Raw genomic sequence first — 19,971 nt, forward strand, 5'->3', positions numbered from 1 at the left:
ATTTACACATTTAAGGAGTAAAAAAACCCCAACTTTCACTTTTTTATTTTGGTACAAGGTACCAATCAGTGTAAACGAAATGAATGAGTAAATAAATAGATAACATTATCATTAAAAAATAAAATGTAAAGAAAATGGCACATGTCTCAACAATCTTGAGCAAAATCTAAGCAAAATATATATCCATGTTTGCAATGTGCTATAGTGTTAGTGCTGGAATGGTTTCCAAAATTAAACGGTGGGGCCCAAGGTGATATTTGTTTTCACGGGTCCCCAAATCCCTGCAGGCACCCGTGCTGGTCTGTATCAGAAAGGTGACACAACCTCTCACCGATGCTGCCTGCATCTGCAGCTTCAACCAAGTACAAATCTCCAGTTTTGTAACTCATGTTCACGATTTCAATTCTGTCCAACCAGCAAACCGACACAACCTAACCTATAGCCATGCCCACAGAACAGGCCACGCCCCCGAGTGTCAGTTTTCGTTTGACAGTGAGTAAAGTTTGTTGGGAGTCGTTGAGTTGTCAGTGATTTTAACCTTTTTGCTTAATTTCGCCTGTTTTTTCGGATTTTACTATAACGATGGAATAACAAATAAGAATGGTGGTGAATTCAGTCCACTGGTTTCGTAAATGTCTGCGGTTGCACGATAATCCTGCGCTGCAGGAGGCCCTGAATGGAGCGGACGCAGTGCGCTGTGTTTATATTCTAGACCCCTTTTTTGCTGGAGCTGCTAACGTGGGAATCAACCGATGGAGGTTTGTGACTTTATATTGTGACAGTTTGGGGTTATTAAAGGCTAACTTAACCCAGTGAAATACAGGAAGAGCATTTACTAGGTCAATATTTACACGATCCATTACTCTTGGGCCTCGGCTCCACGTCATTTAGCTAATGCTAGCATAGAGTGCAACCCGATTAATGCTAAGCGCCATTGAAGAAATACACAACTTTAACTTATCGTCGCATATCAGCCAAGTATGTCCACTTAAAAGGCGAAGTGTTTAACGTAAATTAAATACTGTACATTCTTGTTCGGCTTACACTCAAAATTACATTTAAAAAACATTGGAGCTAATTCTTGATGGTGTCTGAAAGGCTTCTGCTAACCAAGTTAACTTACAACAGTTTGGTACAGAAACTATGGAGACAACGATGTCCATTTAACATGAGTAAAAGAAAGGTTCGCATGAAATGGCAAAGCCCGTTAATCACGCAAGCGGAGAGAGGTGCACTATGGGAGTTGATGTCAATTTCGATTTGCTTAGTGAGTAGCTATGCGAAAATTATTACAAAATAATTCATTGTCACGCCTGCCAAGGAAACATAGAGGTTGCTATAGTAAATTAATTGATAATGACGCTCCAGCACGACATAGCTGGAATAACTGCATAAACGTCAACACTCCACCACGTTTCAGAAGAGAACGCTGTACTTTCTGTTTACTACAGGTATACTACAGGCAATATATAAACACATTTATCCAAAATTCCTCAAATGTCAGTGCTTCTCAAGCGCAACGGTTTGATACGTTATGTTAAAATTTATACCACTATAAAGTGTATTTTAAAATTCTATATATTTAATAATATTAAGGTTGTTGCATATTCATCAATTTAATTTTTTCTAGTTATAATATACTAGTGGCTTGGATATGGGTATTTGGTAATACAAAGTACTGTGTTCACTCAATAGTAGTGCTGGAGCTATGGATTATGTTTATCTGTCTATTGTATCACTTATTACTATTACTTGGTTACTTGAGTATTTGGTAAATATTAAAAGGTAAAAGACAAAAAAAACCCACAGGTCTTTTAAAAAGAACTGCTCATTGGATTGGAATATAGAATTTATAAGGTTTTTAAGTTTAACTGCATAAATTTCTTATATGCAAAAAGTAAAACAATCTCAGGTACAGTCAAAGGTCAGTCAAATAAAATAAGGTACACACGCAATCTAGATCAAGGTATAAATTAAATTTGGCTTTATTAGGCTTTCTTACATTAATAGAAGGCAAAATCATTCTGACGGTATTATATCACCTGGATGAGCTAGATTTTGTGTCTGTTTATATGTATGTGGTTTGTGTGTGTGTGTGTGTGTGTGTGTGTGTGTCTGTGTTTAAGTCAGTTAGTGTATATTTTGTGTCTGTAAGCCTTTAAAGGAGTATGTTGTGGCTGCAATAAACAAAAGCAACAAAATCAGCATTTAGAAGTTTGCCTTTTGTGTTGATGCAAAAATTTGTGCTGCTGAAAACAGCAAGTTATAATGCTGTACATGTTAATATGTAATTATTAAGAATTATCAATACTTACGGCAACTAATTTCCCAGTGTACTAAAAAAAAGTTTAGAGGAAAAAAAATTGAATAACCGACTTGTCTAAAACTAAGAAACACTCAGATATTATGTTAAATTTGAGAACTGTTTAATGAACAGTGTCAAAACCAACAATAAAGATATTTGAACCCATTAATCCAATTCTTCAGTAATGAATCATGCAGCACCTCGCATCGTTTAGAGCAGGTCCCCTACTGATCGGCGGGTTAGTGGTTCAATCCTAGGCTCCTCCAGTCTGCATGCCAAGTATCCTTGGGCAAGATACTAACCCCAAGTTGCTCTCCGATGCATCCATCGGAATCTGAATGTGTATGAATGAAGTTAGGAAGTACTAAGTATAGAAAGAAAGTGCTTTTGTGAATGGGTGTGATTGGGTGAATGGGGCATGTTGTAGAAAAGTAGTTTGAAAAGAATCAGTCCATTAACCATTTACCATCCCACACACTGCGAATGCAACATTAGCCTCCCAACCGGAAAATCTTCTACCCGGCACGCTGTGCTGAGCATGTCTGTTTATATACTACCAGATAGGGAAAAATATGGCAGCAGGAGTTTCAGATAAGTGAGAGAATGACACTTGCTGTCGTTTGGATTTCACTGGGAGGATGTTGAACAAAATGTGATAATTACCAAAACATGCCTTAAAGACCATTGCTGCAAAAAGTAGCAGTAACACTAATTTATCCAACAAGCTGAAAAGTCATCCACTGCAAAATGAAGCCTGTTTTAAACGCGGCATTTCAGCGTCTCCCCGCACAGCAAAGAAAACGTTAAATAAACCAGCTCTGATATCTGCCACTGTTGTTTCTGAATGTTTCTGTAATTTGAGGTCAGCACATTTTTATTTTATGGTTTTTACATGTTATAAGCACAAGAGTACCTTTTTAAGGTCATTTAATTTTTATCTTGTGTATTTTTGCTTGATGTAGTTTTTCTTTTTGTTGTTGTTATATTTTGTTTGGTAAAGGTTTAGTGTTGACCACTGAAAGAGACTTTCTGTGGCAGTATTGTCATTTGTGAAAAACATCTGTGTGCAAATATTGAATGGTCGATTTGAATGAGTATACCAGTGCAATTTTAGGCACTATATGATTGGAAAAAAACTTTTTTTAGGATGCTATTGAAACGTATCGCAATATGTATCATTATATAGCCCACAAAAAATTGCAAAATTAGATTTTCCTCATATCACCCAGCCCTAACTCCAAACAGACAAGAAGACAAACACTTAAAATAAACTGATCTTAATTATGATATTTAAAAAAAATCTCTTACTTTAAAAGATGTTCACGTTTTAATATAATATGACAAATTAACATCCAAAAAACTAAAAAGCTGCGACTGAAATGTGTGGCACGTTGTGCTGTGGATTATGAATGATCCACACTGTTCAAAGCTGATTGACAGCTACTTTAACAAAAGTTAAAACCTAAAATAATTTAACAATTGGGGGAAACCTCGAGCCTTTCCCTGCCCAGCCAATAGTAAGTAATCTCTCCGGTGTGTCCTGGGTCTACATCAGGACATCCTCTCAGTAGGACATTATCAGCTGCAACTCCTTAGCTGGCTCATTTCAATGTGGAGGAGTAGCGCCTCTACTCTCAGCCCCTCCCATGTGACTAAACCCCCGGCCTATCGTCCACCTTGAACTTAAATGTCTCTAGGGCCAGATATCAGTACGTCCCACTGCAGCGGCGCATGGTCTAAGCACAGGGTGAATGGGCGTCTCAGGAGGTAATAAAAAAAGGGAGTCTACCACTCACTGGATTACCAGACACTTTCTCTCCACTGTACTGTATCTGACCTCTCTCAGACAGTCTCCGGCTGATGTAGTAAATGGGGCAACCAAGTCCCCTTACCTGCTGGGACAAAACGGTCGGAGTAGCCTACTACGCACAGTTTCTGTTGCCTAAACAGATAAGCAGCTACAGCTGTGGTTTGTATATTTTAGGCTTACTGTAGATTTCCTTGCTGTAAAACAAACACTGCTGGATTGAAGCTGCAGCATCACATGATGATGACTGAGCATTAAAGATTTTAAGTAAAGCATTGACCCAAAAAAATTGCTCAGGGTTTTTTGTCATGTTATTTAATTTCAAATTCAAATTGAATGAATAGTTGCAGCCCGACTGAATAAGCTGCATTCCTCACTCTGAAAAAGAGACTGGAAATCTTTCTTTTATGTTTAAGAAAAACATTGCTTTCTTGACTTTGTAAATAAAGACCACAATCACAAGAGACAACCTTCACTCTCTACCTGCACAATGAGCCTCGGCCACCTTTTTTACTGGTTCATCGCTGTTCTTTCCTTGGACCACTTTTCATAGATACGAACCATAGGTGCTGATCACTGCAAACTGGAAACACCCCACAAGGGAGTTTATGTTCATGTTTATGTCTGTGCAGGTTTCTCTTGGAAGCTCTGGAGGACCTGGACAGCAGTCTCAAGAAGCTCAATTCCAGGCTTTTTGTAGTCAGAGGCCAGCCTACAGATGTGTTCCCCAGGCTTTTCAAGGTCTGTATTCCTGTCAGTTGCTTCTCCTCTGTTATTCCTCATCTGCAAAGAATGTTCAGATAGTACAGATGCAGAATTTGCATGTGGGATATATTTATTTTTACATTTTTCTCACTGAAATTGCTGTTCTAATATTTTTCTGCATCTAAAACTAGATTAAAGATCTAGAACTGAACAAGTTCACATTCATACGTCTATCATTTGCATACAAAAACCAAACCTTTTATCTATGTTTTCAATGCTTTTAGCTAATGCATTACAATCAATTTAGCTCTCTGTTAACCATTTATCTAGTTATAAGGTAACATTTTATGCTACCTTATAACAAACCAATTCTCTGGCCCATTGTTTCTTTTAGGCCTGCCATGTGTTTCGCTGCTATCATCTGCTACCATCAGTGTGAACAGGAAACACAACAGATGAAGTGGCTGTCAAATACATTTCATTTTCTTTACTTCTTATTTCTGTTCAAACTGACCCATTTGGAACAATCCAGTTTGGCATTGTAAACCGAAGCTTGAATGCACAACTTGAATACAACAGTTTGACTTGGTGGTCTGGGTTATAAGTAGGCACATGATAGATCTATACAAGACTTACAAACTGTTAAAGCCAAAGATTTAATTAGTTCTTTGATCATTGTTACTATTTAACATCCTTTTTTCGAATTCTTTTATTCTTTGCTGCAGGAGTGGAACGTGACCAGGCTGACCTTTGAATATGACCCAGAGCCTTACGGGAAAGAGAGGGATGGCGCAATCATTAAGTTGGCCCAAGAATTTGGAGTGGAGACCATTGTCAGAAACTCTCATACCCTCTACAACCTAGATAGGTTTGTGTTTTCCACACAATTAGTCGATTTCTAGTGGTATTCCCACCACAAACGCAGGTATTATGCAACTCCATTTAGTCTCTTCCTTCCTGTATCAGCAGTCCATTCTTGTATAACGACAGGAGCTCTTTATTGACAAGTGTTTGAGAAGTAATTTTAAAAAGTAATTCTTTTACCTTAACAAAAGGTAATGAATAAGTCTTCATAGTCTGCTGCAACCAGTATTTGATAGCAAGCTTATGGACTTAGGTATCATTTTCCTTTTGTTTGTTTGTTGTTTTAACTTGTTAATCCAATTCTCAGTTACGTATAGTCAAGCCCATTTGGAAAATGACAATTTTGACCTCATACAACAACAACAGTGGCTTTAAAATTAAGCAGTTGTGAATTAAAGTGTCGACCTGCACCTTTAATACTGAAACTGATGACTGGGTTTCCTGCCTTGAGGTGATGTCCTAGATTTAGCTTCTGCTGTCTTTGGTTGATACTTGAATACCTTCCTCAGTTTTGTATTCAGGAAGTGAATCACATGCTCAGTCAAACTGAACTCAAGTGACTGACTAATCCTATAACAAATATGTGAAATTAATCAGCTAGCTGATTAAACACAGATGCTCTTGCAAACTTACATCTTAAGAACAGTTCATTAATAGTTTTGTTTATTAACTGTTGTAACATTACTCAGTGTTTTCCTGGGTTAATATCACCGTGTGGTTCACCTGGAAAATAATTTCCTGATGGCTTTTTGGTACCAACATCTGGCAACTCACTTAATACAGTCTGTCCCTAATCATTAAAAAATGTGGTAATGTCAGTGTTACATCAGGGCGCACCAATTGACCATTGCTTTTAATCACTTGTTCAAAGGCTGAGCATAGTGTTGTCACGCCGTGTGGAGCCCCTTTACATATTGCCGGCACACTGTATTTCCCAGACTTCTCTCCCAGAGAGGCCACTGGTAAACTGATACAGATATGTTGCTGTGTGTTACTCAAATTTTCTTCCTTTTCTGTTTTGCTACAGGATAATAGAGATGAACAACAACAGTCCTCCTCTGACGTTTAAGCGTTTTCAGACTATTGTGAGCAGACTGGAGTTGCCTAGGAGACCTCTGCCTCCCATCACTCAGCAACAAATGGACAAATGTCACACCAAAATAGAAGACAACCATGACCAGCTATACAGTATCCCTTCTTTAGAAGAATTAGGTACGCATAATTTATCTTTTCACGTAAAGTTTTTCTATAACATTTATGTTTTTAATCTGATTTTAAGAAAAATAATTAATGGTTTGCAAACTACACAACTCTACTTTCCTTATTTATTGAATCTAAAGTTAACACATTGATCTGTATTTAAACTTATTTTGATGTGCCCAGGTTTCAGGACAGATGGTTTACCTCTGGCTGTGTGGCATGGAGGAGAGTCTCAGGCATTGGACAGACTCGGTAAACATCTGGACAAAAAGGTAAAGCTAAAGTCAAAGTGCTTTAATTGGTCTAATCCAGAATCCAGGAGTTTATTTTGAATGCTAAGTTGCATTGGCTGATTTTTTTGTTTGTTTGTTTGTTTACTTTTGTCCTCCTTGTTCTTAAACTTTCAGTAAATGCCCACAGAATAGGGATAAATTAGTAATTTGACAGTGTTGCCTCCTTGCTCTGCTATCCATACCTACTTACCTGGTAATCTCCGGATGTAATGCAAGTTTTTCCGTGTACGATGGTTAAAATGGTTTTATCGTAACAATCGAGTATACAAGATGGCTGCTGTGTTTGCTTCGGATTACTCCTCACCCCTGTTGCTTGTCACGTGCTCCATAATGTTGTGCTGTGGACATTTATGTGCTTTCTGTGTAGAGGAGTGTTGTTGTTTTCTGTTCTCATGCTGTCCTCCCAGGAGCCCAGCATGAGTAGAGGTCTCTTTTTTCCCCTCTTGGACTTTCCCATTGTAGTGTACATTTCAGTGTTTTTCCATAATACTACCGATCTCCGACCTGTCTCCCCATGTGATGTCTGTGTTGTGTATGTAAGGTCGGGGGGGGTCCATTTCACTGCAGGGAAACTTGCATGTGACAAATAAAGTTTTCTTGAATCTTGTATAAGTTGCCATGGCAACATTAAGCCTGTTTGCATGTAGATCACTGAGTTTTTTTTCTTCTCACACACACTGCGAATGCATCAAACATTTTTAAGTTCATTTGTTTAACTTTTGTCTCATGAATTCTTGCTTGATGTAGTTTTTTTTGTTGCTATGATCTTTTGTTTATTAAAGGTCTAGTGTTGACCACAGAAAGAGACTTACTGTGGCAGTATTGTCATTTATGAGAAACTTGTGTGTGCAACTGATGGTTTTTGTATTCAAAGTAGAAAAAAAACATTGAATGGTTGATTTGAATGAGTATGCCAGTGCAATTTCAGCCACTATATGGTTGAAAATAACATTTGTTTTTGTAGTTTATTTAAACATATGGTGATATATATCGTATATTGTGATATAGCCAAATAATATCATGATTGTGACTCCATAAGGCTTTCATTGATATACTTTTTTTTCCGTTGTAATTTTGCATTTGTGAATCACTCCCTACTTTGACTCCTGAAAGCCTTAGCGTCTTTAAGGTGCTCTGTTTGTTTCAAGTCATTCTGTTTACCTGTAGCAATTAATTTAGAGTTACTACACATATTTCTGTAAGCATTACACAGCTAGTCTTGTCTTGCTTCTTTTCAGTTTTTACCCCTCACACGTAAAAGGCTGATGAGATATTTGCGTGACCCCACTTGGGTTAGAGAGAATATATCATAAAATATAAAATACTTTTTGGCATAGTGGTTGGACAGTCATAATTTAAGTGTTGTGGACAGCATGGATAGCTAAGTTTGTAAATGTGATAACTCAAAAATGAGGCGCTGTAGGAGCTTCAAATTCATATCATAGGTGTATCTGCTAGGAGGCTGAGGGGTCACACTGGTGGGGTCAAGCTTTTTTTTTTTTTTTTTTTTTTTTTCACATGATACAGCCTCAGCTTGAAGATGATGATTCCTGATTGTGTCTGTCTCTTTAGGTGTGGGTAACCAGCTTGGAGCACTCCCGTGTTAAAACCTGCTCTCTATATGCCAGTCCTACCGGTCTCAGCCCCTACCTGCGTTTCGGGTGTCTGTCCTGCAGAGTTTTGTACTACAACCTGAGAGAGCTCTACATGAAGGTACTGTCACAGATAAAATGACTCAAAACAACCGAAGGGTGGTTTAAAATGTCTTCAATTAATATTCATCTAAAAAAGGCCTTAAAATGTTACATTGACCTAAATTTGTATTGGATAGTTATTGCATGTTTCTCTTGACTACATCAGAACTTCCAGCAGACAGTGATTCAGTTTATTTTTTAAGGTATTTATTAGTTTAAAAAAAATTTAATAATTTTTTTTAAATTACTTTTGCCAAGGAGTTCCCCTGTTTAAGAAGAGGCACCGAGGGGTGTGCTCCTACAGCAGGGGGATTACACTCTCTCAGCCTCTGGGAAAGTCTATGCAAGGGTATTGGAGTGGAGAGTCCATCTGTTTGTAGAGTCTTGGATTCTGGAGGAATAATCTGGGTTTTGTCCTCCTTGCGGACCTCTGGACCAGCTCTAAATCCTTTCGAAGATATTCGAGGGTGCCTGGGAGTTTGTCCAACCAGTTAAAGAAATGATTTGTTGACATGGAAAAGACATTCGACTGAGTCCTTTGACGTATCCAGTGGGTGGTGCTTCGCAAGTATGGGATCTCTGGCCCATCGTTACTGTCCATTCGTTCCCTGTAAACAAGAGCTTTATTCCTATTGATGGTAGTAGCTTTTCACTACTGATATACAGCAGTGACAGTGGAGTGTCATTCAGACTGGAGAGGTGTAGTCTGATGGTAACAAAGAGAGGGAAGGTAGTCAGAACTGAGGGGATTGAACTACCACAAGGCAACATTGCAGACATTGAGGACAGCTACAAGTACATGGGAATCCCGCAGGCAAATGGGAACCACGAAGAGGTTGCTAGGAAACGCGCAACCACTAAATACCTGTAGAGAATCAGGCAAGTCCTAAGGAGTCCGCTGAATGGGAAGAACAAGAGCTGGGTTATCAACACCTACACCATGCCCGTGATCAAGTAATCAAGGAGGAGATGGAAGCCAGTGGCGTCAAGACAAGGAAGCTACTCACCATGCACGGAGGGTTTCACCCCTAATCCAGCACCTTGAAACTGTACACCAAGCGGAAGGAAGGAGGCCAGACACTAGTAAGTGTTAGTACCACGATCAAGGATGACACAACGAACATCCATAAGTACATGAGGAAGATGTCCATGTCCAACCGCATGCTCAATGAATACTTGAGGAAGCAGAAACCCAAAAAAGAGGAGCAAGAGGAAGAATCATCATGGAAGAACAGGCCCCTGCACGGTATGTACCACCGGCAGATAGGATTTCTGGATGTCAGCCACTTCCTCTATCAGTGGCTGGACAAAGCTGGATTGATAGACAGCACGGAGGCACTAATCATGGCAGCACAGGAACAAGCATTGAGCACAAGATCCATAGAGGCTGGGGTCTATCACACCAGGCAAGACCCCATGACAAAATAATAGTGGCTAACTAACCGGACATAGTGCTGATAGACAAGTAGATGTAGTGATTCCGAATGACCGCAACATCAGGAAAAAGGAAAACGAGAAGTGCCAACTGCTCAGAGAAGAGCTCAAGAAGATGTGGAGGGTGAAGGTAACAGTGGTCCCAGTGGTAGTTGGAGCACTTGGTGTGGTGACTCCCAAACTAGCTTGCACTTCAATAACCCCTCATTAATGGGGTTTTAACACAGTGTTAACTGAAGATGAATTACTTTCTCATCCCAGTTTTTCCCCTGTCTGTTTTTCCATCAGGTCCGCAAACGCTGTACTCCTCCTCTGTCCCTGTTCGGCCAGCTCTTATGGAGGGAATTCTTTTACACTGCAGCTACCAACAACCCAAACTTTGACCGTATGGATGGAAACCCCATCTGTGTCCAGGTGAACCTTTGCAGGGAGTGGATGTATAAATAAGCATTACTGTAGGTAAAAGAGTTATTAGCACCTGTCTCTAGATAAAGTGCCACAAACTGACATTTTATAATACGCCGCCCCCCCCCCCCCAAAAAAAAAAAAAAAAAAAAAAGATAAACAGCTGCATTATCAATTTTGGAACTAGGTGAGAGAGACTGAAAAGTTGATTTCTCAGCTTATAAGTACAGGTAACATGTTTATCAGCCTAAATATATGTCTAAACACAGTTACTTACTATGTAACATGTTTGTTTCCAGATCCCATGGGACCAGAACCCAGAAGCACTGGCCAAGTGGGCTGAGGGTCGAACTGGTTTCCCCTGGATCGACGCCATTATGACCCAGTTGAGACAAGAGGGCTGGATCCACCACCTGGCGCGGCACGCTGTGGCCTGCTTTCTCACCAGGGGAGACTTGTGGATCAGCTGGGAGAGCGGCATGAAAGTAGGACTGTCTGTTTTTTCATTCAATCTGAAACCTGTTGTCTCCCAGGTGATGAACAGGTAAATTGACCTTATAAGACACGGTAACAGTGCTCCTTGCAATCTGGTTCTGTGTTCCTGCAGGTGTTTGAGGAAATGCTGCTGGATGCAGACTGGAGTGTGAATGCTGGTAGCTGGATGTGGTTGTCCTGTAGTGCTTTCTTTCAGCAGTTCTTCCACTGCTACTGTCCTGTTGGCTTCGGAAGGAGAACTGACCCGACGGGAGACTACATCAGGTATCTCGTACCATCACATTCTGAACACATCATTACCTCTGAGGGGAGGTAGCATGTAATCAATTCTGTTTGCTTGTTAGCCTGTTTTGTGACAGTCTAGCATCCAAAGTTTTCAAGATATCATTTCCAAATTTTGTGTTATAGTATATACCAATAACAGCTCAAAACATTGTGCACATGAGGACCAAATTGCTTTCTTTTTTTGTCCCTTGACGTCAGGGGCTTTTGAGCATGTAGATAACTGATGTCGTAATGCACTCATGTGAAAAGGATTAAAAATGTCTGTAAATTCTGGAATGGATGATTAAGCTCTGCTATAGGCTGACTTAAAGTGATTTGAAGTGAAACACATGCCATATTAAAGTTCAGATTATATTCTTTTGAAATCTCTGCAGGCATTACATCCCCATTCTTAAGGACTACCCGAACCGGTATATCTATGAGCCATGGAACGCCCCTGAGTCACTACAGAAAGCAGCCAACTGTGTGGTGGGAGTGGATTACCCCAAACCCATGATCAACCATGCAGAGAGTAGTAGGCTTAACATTGAGAGGATGAAACAAGTTTACCAGCAGCTTTCCCACTACAGAGGACTCAGTAAGTCATCATACCAAAGGGCAAAGTGTGCCACTCCCTTCATGTTGAGATTGGTTTGGATTAGGGCAGTGCAATATGAGTAGAATCTCACTGGTCCTGGTATAATAATAATAATAATAATAATAATAATAATAATAATAATGGATACTTTATTGATCCCCATGGGGAAATTACTTGTTTTTCTCTGCATTTGACCCATTCACTCAGTGAAGCAGTGGGCAGCCCACTAAGCAGGCGCCCGGGGAGCAGTGTGTAGGGACGGTACCTTGCTCAGGGGTACCTCAGGGTAGCCGTTAAGTGGATTCGAACCGCCGACCTTCCGATCATGGGGCGACCACTTTACCTACTGAGCTATCCCTGCCCCTGCATAAGAATTTGTTTCCCTGGATTACGACATATATCACATCACAGTGCATTTTCTGTACATATATTACATAGTTAATGTAATCATTACATCAAAAGCACTATTTCTGTTTTACATTTAAATAAATCAAAAATGAAATGAACTTGGGGGCTTATGTGGCGTTATCCCATAGTGATACATGCTACATGACCCTATGGAGTCACGCAATTACTTCCCTGAAGCCTCTGCCTTTCATTACTGCTCCTGTATGTTTGTCAGGAATCTAGCTTGTGTACAAACACTGACTGCAGAGTGTCCAGTCTCGGTTGAAGTGCACCATTAAGCTAATACAGGGATGTGTTGGGTGTACAGACCATTCCACTCTAAAAACTGCACAATAATGCAACACAACAAAAATCTCCGTTATGAAAACTCAAAATGGCATTATAACAGTTGCTCTGCTACTGCTATAAGAAGAATAGCACCTCAAGATTTTTTAACTGTGGGCCTAACCCCGCTGCAGGATATTTTTTCTTGAAAATTCCATCAGTAATTCATTCTAGGAATGTGCAATTCAAATAAGAGAGAGGCTTCTGTGGATTGACTTCTATTGGACATAATTTGTTTTTGCATTCATGCACCTCACAGATGGTAACAGTAGCAGCATGACATGACAGTCTGTCTGTCGATAACCTGAACAGACTGATAAAAAACAGACACCCCAAGTCAAAATATACAGACACCCCAGGCCCGATTTAACAATCCAAGAAGGCGTCAGTTAAACAGAAGAATCTGTACTGATGCTGTTGTGTGCCTGTGACTTGCTAATAAGCCATATGCAGAGCTGAATCCGATTGAGATGCTGTGGCATGACCTTAAAAAGGTGGTTCATGCTCGAAAAACCTCTAGTGTGGCTGAATTAAAACAATTCTCTAAAGATGAGTGGACCAAAATCTCTCCACAGTGCTGTGAATGACTACCAGTTTATCACAAACGCTTGATTGCAGTTGCTGCTGTTAAGTGTGGTGCAACTAGTTATTAGGTTTAGGGGGCAATCAGTTTTTCACACAGGGCCATTTAAGTTTGGATTTTTTCCCCTTAATAATAAACACCTTTGTGCATGGAGGGAGTGTCATGTCATTATCTACCAATGACAGTGCTACCACAGTATATCTCGGCATAACAAATAATTGGGACAACATAAGAAGATTTCTCACTTTATCATTAGACAGGACATTAAATCAACATTGCACTTATAAAGTATGTATGTGTGTATGTTAGGTCTGCTAGCATCTGTACCAACAATCCAGGAAGAAGCAGAGCCACCGATGACTGATGAGTCCCAGACCAGCAGTGGCCCAGGTCGGAAGAAACAAAGAACCAAGATTCATTTTCTCCCTAAAAAGAATGTTCACAAATAAACTGTACGCAATTTGCTCATTATTGTTTTCTGTTTTCTTAGATTCTCCTCAAAGAGTTCCTGCAAACACAGAGGAAGATGTCTGCTATGAAGCTCCTGATTCTTCGACAGTCTGTCCATCCTCCACATCAGCCCCACATCCAGACCAGGAGTACCAGGCTCCTTGCATCTCCTCAGGTTGCCACACTGATCCCAGTCATCCTCCTTCCCTTTCCTCAATACAGAGACACAGCCCACCGTTAAAGTCCAAACCGTGCTCCCCTTCATCTTCTTGTTCATCTCAGTCATCCTCATTGGGAACAAAGAGAAAAGGCCTTAGCCGCAAGGTGCGACGTGGCCAAAGGCAGCGAGGGCGACAATACTGCACTCTAACAGCTCGTGAGGAGGCTACAGGACAAGAGGAGACGATGGAGGAGGACATGGAGCAGGAGGAGGAAAGAATGGAGGAGGAAGAGGAGACTTGTGCAGAAACTGCAGGACAGCTAGAGTGATAAAAGGTGAAACATTTGGTGTCTGCGTTTGTATTCAATACATAGAAACAAATAATTATTTACAAAATGTGGATTTTGTTGCTAGTGACTGACATGCAAGCTCAGCAAAGTCATCAAAAGAAATGAGAACAATACTGAAAAGTTGAAGTTAAGATATCTGCTAAAAAAAATCCCGTGCTCCTGTACCATGTCACACATTCTAATATGGCATTGCAGCACCTTTAGCTTTTATGTTGTATGCTATTGCATCACTTCAATAAGCTTGTGCATTGTCACATTTCTGGAGGGAAGTCAAGAACCGGTTGTCCCATTCCTTGAAATTGTTAGTCTGCTTGTTTGTCGATCTCACGTATCAATTCTAGTTGCACTTGCACTACAATCAGGTGATTTCAGTTTGTGTGTTGGAGGAGGATATTACCAGAGCAGTGAATATGGATATAACATTCAATTTTTACTGAGCACAGGGTAAGTTCAACCTGATCCAGGACAGAAACTGCTTCAGAATATCACGTTGCATAATCTACCAGACCTAATAGAAAGCAATATCCCTGTGTGCTCTGGTGAAATGGCCTGATGAGGTTCGGGCCAGTCACTCAAACACGACCTTAAGGTAGAAGGTCATTATTATATTCCATATGCCCTGTCATCGGGTTATAGTGAGCTGCCTGGAGCAGCTCCATCAGTGGGATGTGTCCCAAACTCCTGGCTTCCAACACCTTCAACACTCCTGCCCCTACGTTCATGTTGCTCTCAGTGGGTGGGGCACAGTGTCCTTAGCTGCCAGGGCAAAACAGCAAACGTGACACTACATACAATATATTGTTTAGCTTGTGTTTGGGGCCTCTGAAGCAGCAGGTCATGATGGAGATGGACCCTAGAGCCTCCTCCTCTGGGCTGGGCCTGGGACTGACTGACTGCCCACCACTGGTTGTGGCAGTCCCACTGGCCCTATGTGTATGCGTAGTGCTCTCTCGGCTGGGGGTTCCTCTGCCAGCGTCACCACTGGGTCCAAGCCAGCTGGGCATTGGCAGTGGACCCATTCAGTGCCTGGTAGAAGTCCCTCCACGAACTGCTCCAACACAATCAAGTGAAACATGTGTAGTTATTTATTATATACACGAGTAGTCAACTGACCTCATTTTTTTGGGGCATATAATGACTTGAAGCTCAAAATAATCAAAATATTTGGTAATACAAATGCAAAACGGAAACACTTAGGCATCATCCTGAGAAGTTTTACTTACTGTACAAACATTAACATAAGGTATCAATGCGACGCACTAACTTAACTGTCAAAAACTGGCCCGTTCAGAGTGGACGTTACAGCTCCAGGGTGCTGGCATTTTGAATGCTGACGCACTGCAATAGTGCTGTCATGGAGGGAAACCTTAGATTTGATTTCAGGAGATGACCTGACCTCTCCTTTTATTTTTATCCTGGACTTTTTGTCTTTTATTACATGGATTATTTACCTAATAAATCCTAATAGTTCAGTACATGTATATTCTTTATGTATGAGCTGCTCAACTTGAGCCTGACTTTTCTTGTATTGTGTGTAAAATAACTGAGTCTCTTTCTCACAAAGAGGGTTACAGATTATTAATTCTCTTTAGATTCTGCGTATCGAAATGCTCTTACCTTTACTACGCGGCGTGAATTCTATTGCTGATTATTATTTTATTACTTTTTATAATTGTGTTTGTTTTACAATTTTAAAATCTTTCCTGCTGTTTTTTCTTCAGGTGGAATGTAAAAGAAGAATGAGTGAAGAAATAAATCCCGCACACCGGGACACGTAAAGACACACAAAGAACAATCTTCTGGATATGTGGATAAATACAAACAGAAGCATGTATATAACACTAGTGAAAGATGTACAAAAGCATTTAGATCCTACTTCAGTCAAGAGAAATGCTAAAAAGCTGTCTAGATGAGCATTTTAATCATATCATTAAAAGTAACTTGACTGCATGTGGACGTTCATTTCCCTCAGAAATTCTTAAGTATGAGTAAACGTTTATAGAATTCCACCTCTGAAGCACACGGTGAATAAGAAGCAATGTCAACTTCTTCACACTGAAGCCATACAACACACAGTGGCACTTGTTCTTCCCTTAGCACTCAATGTGTCTGTCATATTTCTGCACTAGACAATCTCTAAGGTGAAATGACGATTTTACATACAGTGACTTGTTACTATGCTTTACGAGGTTTAACGAGTGATGATCTGAATTGCAAACTAAATGAAGATGAACAAGTAAAGCTAAGTATGCCGGAAACCATCTGTGGCGGAGGTGTGGTCCCGGGCGCGTCTGCAGGGGAGGAGTGGTTCTCACCGGCATCTCCAGCACCGCCCCGTTGACGCGCCCGGGACCACACCTCCGCCACACCATCTTGTGCTCTTTGATAGAAGAAATTCAACGTCACTTCTTCAAGTTCAACCTGACATAGGCCGGCCATCTTGAGAGTTCACAATTATATTTTGTACAGGGATGGTTAGCAGTAGACAACTGTGCACTTGTCGTAGCATGGGGAACCGTTCCAGTTAAGAACTGGTACCACACTGCACAGTCTTCATCTTTAACTACAGCTGCAGGTATCAGCCCACCAAAAGCTTCAGGCAAGTTTTACTGGGTTATACACTAGGTTCAGATTTTGCAGCATCCCAATATTCCCTTTAAAGGAAAGACCAAGGGTAGATTGGCTTTATTTTGTGCACTGTATAAAGTTGTATCTTCAACTTTTTGCCATCTTTTCTTACCAAAGACTGAGCATTAGCCCATGTAACATGGATTTTCTTGTCAAAGAAACAGACTAGACTTAACTTGCTCTCGACCAAGTTAAGTCTAGTTGTTAAAGCTCAAACACCTTCAGAACTGAAGTTGCTGTAACACATACAGCCAAATTCAAAAAAGTTTCGGGGGCTTTTTTGTTTTTGTAAATAGTTTTGATGAAGAAAAGCACCAAGACTTCTTTTTTTTTCTACTCAAAAAAATACACAGACGTGAAATGGTTTTATGCTCATGTTGAGCATTAAATCAGCTGGGTTTTTCTTCTTCTTCTCTTTTTTCTTCTTCTCAGTCTGAATCTTGCATGTGGCTTCAGTGTGAAGACAGTTTTAGGAGGCACTTGTTTACACAGTTGCTCCAAGCTCCAACTGTTTGTAAATACTGTAAATCCCCAATTTTGAATATATCTGATATTTTTTGTTACTAACTATGGTAACTAGGGAATTGGCTAATATTTGATTGTCTATGAATCCTTTGTGTATTTGGTGGTTTGTGGAAAAAATGGCAAATGGCTGACTGAATATGACAGTGGATCCTGTAGATATGGTGCAGGGGGATGGCAGGCATGAAAGAGAGTCATTTTCCTCTGTGGCAACTTAAGATCCTGCTTGTGTCACCTGAATATAGCAGAAACAAGTGTTGTGCTTTTCTCCTCACATTTATCTGTTTGTATATAAAATTAAATATCATAACCTGTCTATTTTGCTAGAAATAGTATGGAGGGGTTTTCATAAAGGCTCATGGCTGCCCAGAGTGTCCACTAGAGGGCAACACCAGATCCAGCAGTGAGTGTACTACAGTGATTCCACAGCTTGTTTTTTCTCTTCGCCTGCAGGAATAATAATGATAATAATAATAATAATAATAATAACGATAATAATAATAAAGTTAAACTGACTATCATTCCCTTGTTTCCTTCAACCAACAATTTTAAAAAGAAAGTGTTTTACTTTTTGAATAGATTGGATTAGCTTAATCGCTTTCTTTCACCAGCAAAGTTCAAAGATCTTCAGGATCATGGCTCAACAGCTATGAATAAGTAAAGTGACACACATCGGTACACCCTGAAATAATTTTGCACTTGATATATTATCTGCTGATTATTAGTAATTTAAAAAAAATTCTAGGTGACAACTTTAACTTTAGCATAAAATATTTTTATGAATAATTAGTCACTTTGCCAAAACAAATTGCAGGAAATTGTATTTTTTTAAGTCAGCTACCATAGACATCTCCAACTTATATTGATAGACAGAAATAAAAGAGTACTTCAATAAAAGATGTACTTTTCCTTTGTGTCAAACAAATCTCCGTAAATGTAATTAGTAAATATAATTATGAAGTCTATAACTTGTAATTTATATGCACATGTTTGTGTAAAACAAAAAAGGTAAATTTGACAACCATGCATAAGTCAAATTTACCTGCAGGAGAAAAAAACAAGTGGAAACTACGCTGGCCAGAAAAGTTCAGTTCCAACTTTTCCTAGAAGCAACAGCAGTGCTGACATGCTGGTGTGCTCCTTCACATTCTACTTGCTGACAGCATAATGTGTTGCCTGAGTCCAGCATGAAATACTTGGTTATTTATTTGTTTTGTATTCTAAACATAATGTTTATTTTCATTAAAACTGATGAAAAGTTGTGACTGGAATGCGTGTGGGTTTTTCTTTGTTTGTTTTTAATAATGTGCTCTCAGCTTGGTCCATAAAATGATTCCTTGCTACAGAGAAATGCCTTTTCCAAGTCCAAAAAACACGTGTGGACTGGTTGGGTAAAATCGCATGCACCCAAAATATCCTTGAGAGGATAAAAAGCTGGTCCAGATTGAGGAGTGTTCCTCTGCTGTGTCTGTAGAAAGCTCTGTATGAATAAACTTCAACTCAGTTTACTTACCCATTTGAAATCAGCAGCATCCCACCACCACTGTAAACAGTGTTCAGAATAACGCTTCCCCCTTTGTATGAATCACTGCCAGAGCCACAATCTGCTTGGCCTGCCGTACCTGTCAAGCGCGTCTGGAGTCCCACAGGCTAGCTAAGCCCGATAAGTCTCCTATTTCAGCCTAACGTCTTCTTTCACCTCTGGTGTCCACCATATGGTTCTGGGATTACTGCCACCACAAAAGTTGTGTGAAGAACCTTGTAGCTGCAGATGAACGTGGAGCCGAACATGGTCCACTTGTACTCAATGTCCCCAGCCCCCCTTAAAATGCAGTCTGCCGGAAGTGGGAGTTGAAGATTTCGCGGAGTGGGCCTCTGACATATGTTCTCAAGCTATGCATTGAGCTGAGCCCGACTATATCTAATTGGTATCTCCCAACCTCACGCACCAGCTCAGGTTCCTTCCCCACCTGCAAGGTGACATTGTACCAAAGGCCAGTTTTGGAAGCTGAGCATTGGAGCACCACGACCTCTGCCTCTGACTGCCACTCGATCTACAAAGCATTGAACCCTTTGGTTGCTTGGCTGGTCTCAGAGTTAGGCAACCGTTTCTCAAAATGTTCTTGATCTCGTAAAGCCATCCTGAAATCCAAAGTTGCATTACATTCAGGCAGGAAAGAAAAATTCGGACAGCTTATAGATGTAGCTTGGATCACAGTTAGTAGCATTAGCTCATAGCTTAGCACTCTACATTCTTTCAAAATATCAGCTACAAAATGTGGAGTCCAAAATAAGTGATGTCTCAGTGGCTGCAAAGTCTTTTTCACCTCTGGTGCCTGTCCATTGCTTTGTAAGGTATTTAAACTCATACTCATTTAGCTTGATCTGCTGCTGCTTACCAATCATCGTCTTAACCTGGCTCCAGCAACTCTCTCCCATAGCTTTAAAGAATGGCTCATCTCCTTAAACCCCCAAATCAGTT

The 19,971-nt window shown here is 40.2% G+C and overlaps 1 protein-coding gene across 2 annotated transcripts; it reads left to right on the forward strand.

Moving 5' to 3' along the window:
- Positions 1-468: 468 nt before the first annotated feature.
- Positions 469-18,750, forward strand: cry2 (cryptochrome circadian regulator 2). Of its 2 annotated transcripts, none has more exons than XM_085413150.1 (13): positions 469-758; positions 4,745-4,853; positions 5,543-5,685; positions 6,709-6,893; positions 7,065-7,153; positions 8,747-8,887; positions 10,591-10,716; positions 11,007-11,192; positions 11,315-11,466; positions 11,862-12,064; positions 13,689-13,769; positions 13,870-14,324; positions 16,061-18,750. In XM_085413150.1, the coding sequence occupies exons 1-12, from the start codon at positions 601-603 to the stop codon at positions 14,316-14,318; spliced, it is 2,022 nt and encodes a 673-aa protein (XP_085269276.1). In that variant the 5' UTR covers positions 469-600; the 3' UTR covers positions 14,319-14,324; positions 16,061-18,750. The 2 variants fall into 2 exon arrangements, with proteins under 2 accessions (XP_085269276.1, XP_085269278.1); XM_085413152.1 differs by lacking the exon at positions 16,061-18,750 and having other exon boundaries at positions 13,870-14,004; positions 14,112-14,285.
- Positions 18,751-19,971: the final 1,221 nt, after the last annotated feature.

Source organism: Rhamphochromis longiceps, linkage group LG7, assembly GCF_057381845.1.
Source record: "Rhamphochromis longiceps isolate RC_006_pf linkage group LG7, R_longiceps_female_GT1.1, whole genome shotgun sequence".
In the NCBI taxonomy this organism is placed as follows: Eukaryota; Metazoa; Chordata; class Actinopteri; order Cichliformes; family Cichlidae; genus Rhamphochromis; species Rhamphochromis longiceps.

What these genes read in the sequence shown, in the direction of transcription:
- cry2 (XM_085413150.1), top strand. Translation starts at nt 601, where the DNA reads ATGGTGGTGAATTCAGTCCACTGGTTTCGTAAATGTCTGCGGTTGCAC. An exon ending in TGTTCCCCAGGCTTTTCAAG is followed by an intron (nt 4,854 to 5,542) that starts GTCTGTATTCCT and finishes TCTTTGCTGCAG; the next exon opens with GAGTGGAACGTGACCAGGCT. An exon ending in GCTGGGAGAGCGGCATGAAA is followed by an intron (nt 11,193 to 11,314) that starts GTAGGACTGTCT and finishes GTGTTCCTGCAG; the next exon opens with GTGTTTGAGGAAATGCTGCT.